Source organism: Muntiacus reevesi, chromosome 15 (genome assembly GCF_963930625.1).
Source record: "Muntiacus reevesi chromosome 15, mMunRee1.1, whole genome shotgun sequence".
In the NCBI taxonomy this organism is placed as follows: domain Eukaryota; kingdom Metazoa; phylum Chordata; class Mammalia; order Artiodactyla; family Cervidae; genus Muntiacus; species Muntiacus reevesi.
In genome coordinates this window covers 20,240,720-20,243,750 of record NC_089263.1, presented here as the reverse complement: position 1 = coordinate 20,243,750, position 3,031 = coordinate 20,240,720, and the positions used below count along the sequence as shown (strand labels likewise).

At 48.8% G+C, this 3,031-nt stretch overlaps 1 protein-coding gene across 1 annotated transcript in view; it reads left to right on the top strand.

Moving 5' to 3' along the window:
- BLM (BLM RecQ like helicase) overlaps positions 1–2,733 on the top strand; it is a 55,487-nt gene extending 52,754 nt beyond the window's left edge. Inside the window, 1 exon segment of the mRNA XM_065906406.1 lies at positions 2,426–2,733. Coding sequence (XP_065762478.1) covers positions 2,426–2,603 — 178 coding nt within the window. The 3' untranslated portion in view covers positions 2,604–2,733.
- Positions 2,734–3,031: the final 298 nt, after the last annotated feature.

Genomic DNA, 3,031 nt, shown 5'->3' with positions numbered 1-3,031 from the left:
GGTCCACACATATTGTTGCAACTAGCAGGATTTCATTCATTTTTATGGCTAAATAATTTTTGTGGGTTTTGATGTGCAAGTGACCCACCAATGCCCTTCTGTGGGGACGTTTTCTTAATTTCTTCACTTATTTCCCCATTTTGGGAAAGACTCGTTTCCTCAGGCGATCACACAGAGTAGAAGACCTTACAAGGCCTCTGTCCCACTCCCTGGGACTTATGCCGAGGACACTGGGGCTTCCTGAAGCTTCCCCTGGGGAAGGCGTGTACAGTCCCGGCCTGGTCCCTGTCTCACCCGATGGGGCCGGACACTGGCTCACCCGGGCCTGCCGGAGCACTTTCACTGCTGCACATGGTCCAGGGAGATTCCATCATGACCTCCTCCTGCTGCCCTTTAGAACAAAGCAGACCACTGTCTCCCTTAGTGTTGCCGCAACTGTTGTTTTTCAGAGGGAAGCACTTTGCCCTGTGGCCTGGAACCTAAGCTAGTAAGGGCCTTCCCTGGTGGCTCAGTAGTAAAGAACCGGCCTCCAGTGTAAGAAGCGTAGGTTGGATCCCTGGGTCGGGAAGATCCCCTGAAAAAGGGAATGGCAACTCACTTCAGTATTCTTGCCTGGAGAATCCCATGGACAGAGGAGCCTGATGGGCTACAACCTGTGGGGTGTCGCAAATACGCCTTGGTGACTGAACACAGCAGCACAGAGAAACTCACACTTGTCCCAAAGCCAGCACAGTTTCGATGCTGGTTTTTAATTAGCCTGTGTGTTTACGGCAGGATTCTTTTTAGTCCCTGCTGGCGAAAAGCAGCCAGTTGTGTCATACTGCTTTACCCCGTAGCAGCCTCGCCTTCTCCGTGCCCAGTTCTCCACATTTCCACTGACCCCCTCTGCAAGGTGGTGGGTCCCCACGTGTCCGGGCCGCTCACCTGGCTGGGGCCCCGAGCAGCCACGGGATCAGCGTGGCTCCCTGCCAGTGCCCTCACCTCCCCACCCTGCCCTCAGAGTTTCACATCTTCTGCACAACGCACAATGAACTGGTTGTGTTCTGGGCCCTGAGTGGGAGTGAAATGGATGGCTCTGGTGAAAATGGAGGCTGCTGTTGGCAGATTCATTCTGTAAATCAATATCAACAGCAGGTTTTCTCTCGGGGCTTAATTTCTCAGCAGGAAATCAGCATAGGGAGATGTAAGGCTGCTTCTCTGCTAGTTTTAGCAATCTTTACCAGTTCTGCAGTAAAACTGCCCTCAAGCAAGAGTTTTAAAATGTTGAAAAACCACTTTTCACTCAGCCCCACTGAAATATCATCAGCAGACTGATGGCCCTGATACCAGGCCCTCTGAGGCCGCTTGGGTGCCCTGATGACCAGGAATTAACACGGGGCAGGAATTCAGCCTGGCTGCAAAGCGACGGGAAATACTGGTTTAGGGACAGGCTTCTATGGTAAATGCTGCCTGCTGTTAGCCTTGTAAACACACTGGCCCTGTGACTTTTTTTTTTTTTTTTTTTTTAATTTTTTTAACAGTTTATTCGGTGGGGAGAGAAAAGCTGTTATCTTCAAATCAGTGGGGGAAGTGAGGAGCTGAAAGGCCTCTGTAGTAGACTGTGGCAGGGGCTCCCCAACCTATTTTAAAGGCACCGAGTGTGAGGTGAGAGCAGGCGGACCTTGGAGTGTAGACAAGCGAGCGAGCCGCTGACAGCAGGGTCCGATGAAGACACGGCAGCCCCAAGCTGCTCCCGCCTGGGAACCACGTCTGCAGCCTGCCCAAGACTGGCGGGCTGTGGAAGTGCAGTGATTCCACCACACCCGTTGTCCAGGCACTGGGGCCTTAAGACGAGGTGCTGCCACTTTTCTGTGTGGTTGGAGTAGGTGGGGAATGTGAGTCTCAGCTCAGATGTCTGGAGGGATGGGTAGAAAGAAGGGAGAGGAGAGAGAAGGCACCTGAGGTTGGGCTCAAGTCAGAGAGTCCTTGGCATGTTAGGAAGACACGTCTAGGACAGGTTTGTGTAAAGGGCAGCAGTCCTTTATTCCTTGAATTGTAAAGGAAACTTACCTCACCCCAGGGCCATCATAGGCCAAAAATGCAGAGACATGTCATACCAAGGAAAAGTTTGAATTTTAAAGTGCATGCAGGTTAAAGGGCTTCCCTGGGGGCTCAGTGGTGAAGAACCTGCCTGACAAGCAGGAGAAACGGGTTGGATCCCTGAGTTGGGAAGATCCCCTGGAGAAGGAAATGGCATCCCACTCCAGTATTCTTCCCTGGAGAATCCCATGGACAGAGGAGCCCGGTGGGCTACAGTCCATAGGGTTGCAAAGAGCTGGGACACGACTGAGCAAATAAACCACAATAATGCAGGTTAGGAGAAAAATGACTGTTCACTTTTGGTTTTATTTGACATTTTAATTTTCTTTTCTTTGTCACGTTTTAGGGGGTCCAGCACCTGCCGAAGGATGCCTTCTAAAACTAAACCCTCCAACATAATCGGACCCAGTTCCACTTTGCATGGTTCTCAAGCAGCATCAGGAGTCAGTAGGAAATTGGGCATTATGGCTCCACCAAAGCCTATAAATAGACCGTTTCTGAAGCCTTCATATGCATTTTCATAACAACCAAATCTCAACGTACATAGATCTCATTTCTTGTTTGTCAGCATCTGACCATCTGTGAATATAAAGCTGTTAGTTTCGTTATACCATTTGTAAATTTTTACCCATATCTATTAATATTTAAATAAATGCTCGGGGTGACAGTTCTGGTTTTTAAAATAAACATTTTCTTATTTTTTTTTGAAACACATGCACAATTTGCTGCCACTGCAAACGCTGTGGCCATTGTTTCTCAGAATGTCTGTCCCAGCAGCTGAATCATCTCAGTGAGAGAAATCTTAAGCACGACATGAAACACAGAAGCCAGAGGGAAAGATTCAAACGGGACAGCATGAAACTGTAAAACTTTTTGTAGAAGACAACATAAGCAACATTAAAATATAAATGACAGAGAAAAAAGGGAAGAAAATGCATGACACAGGGTTCAT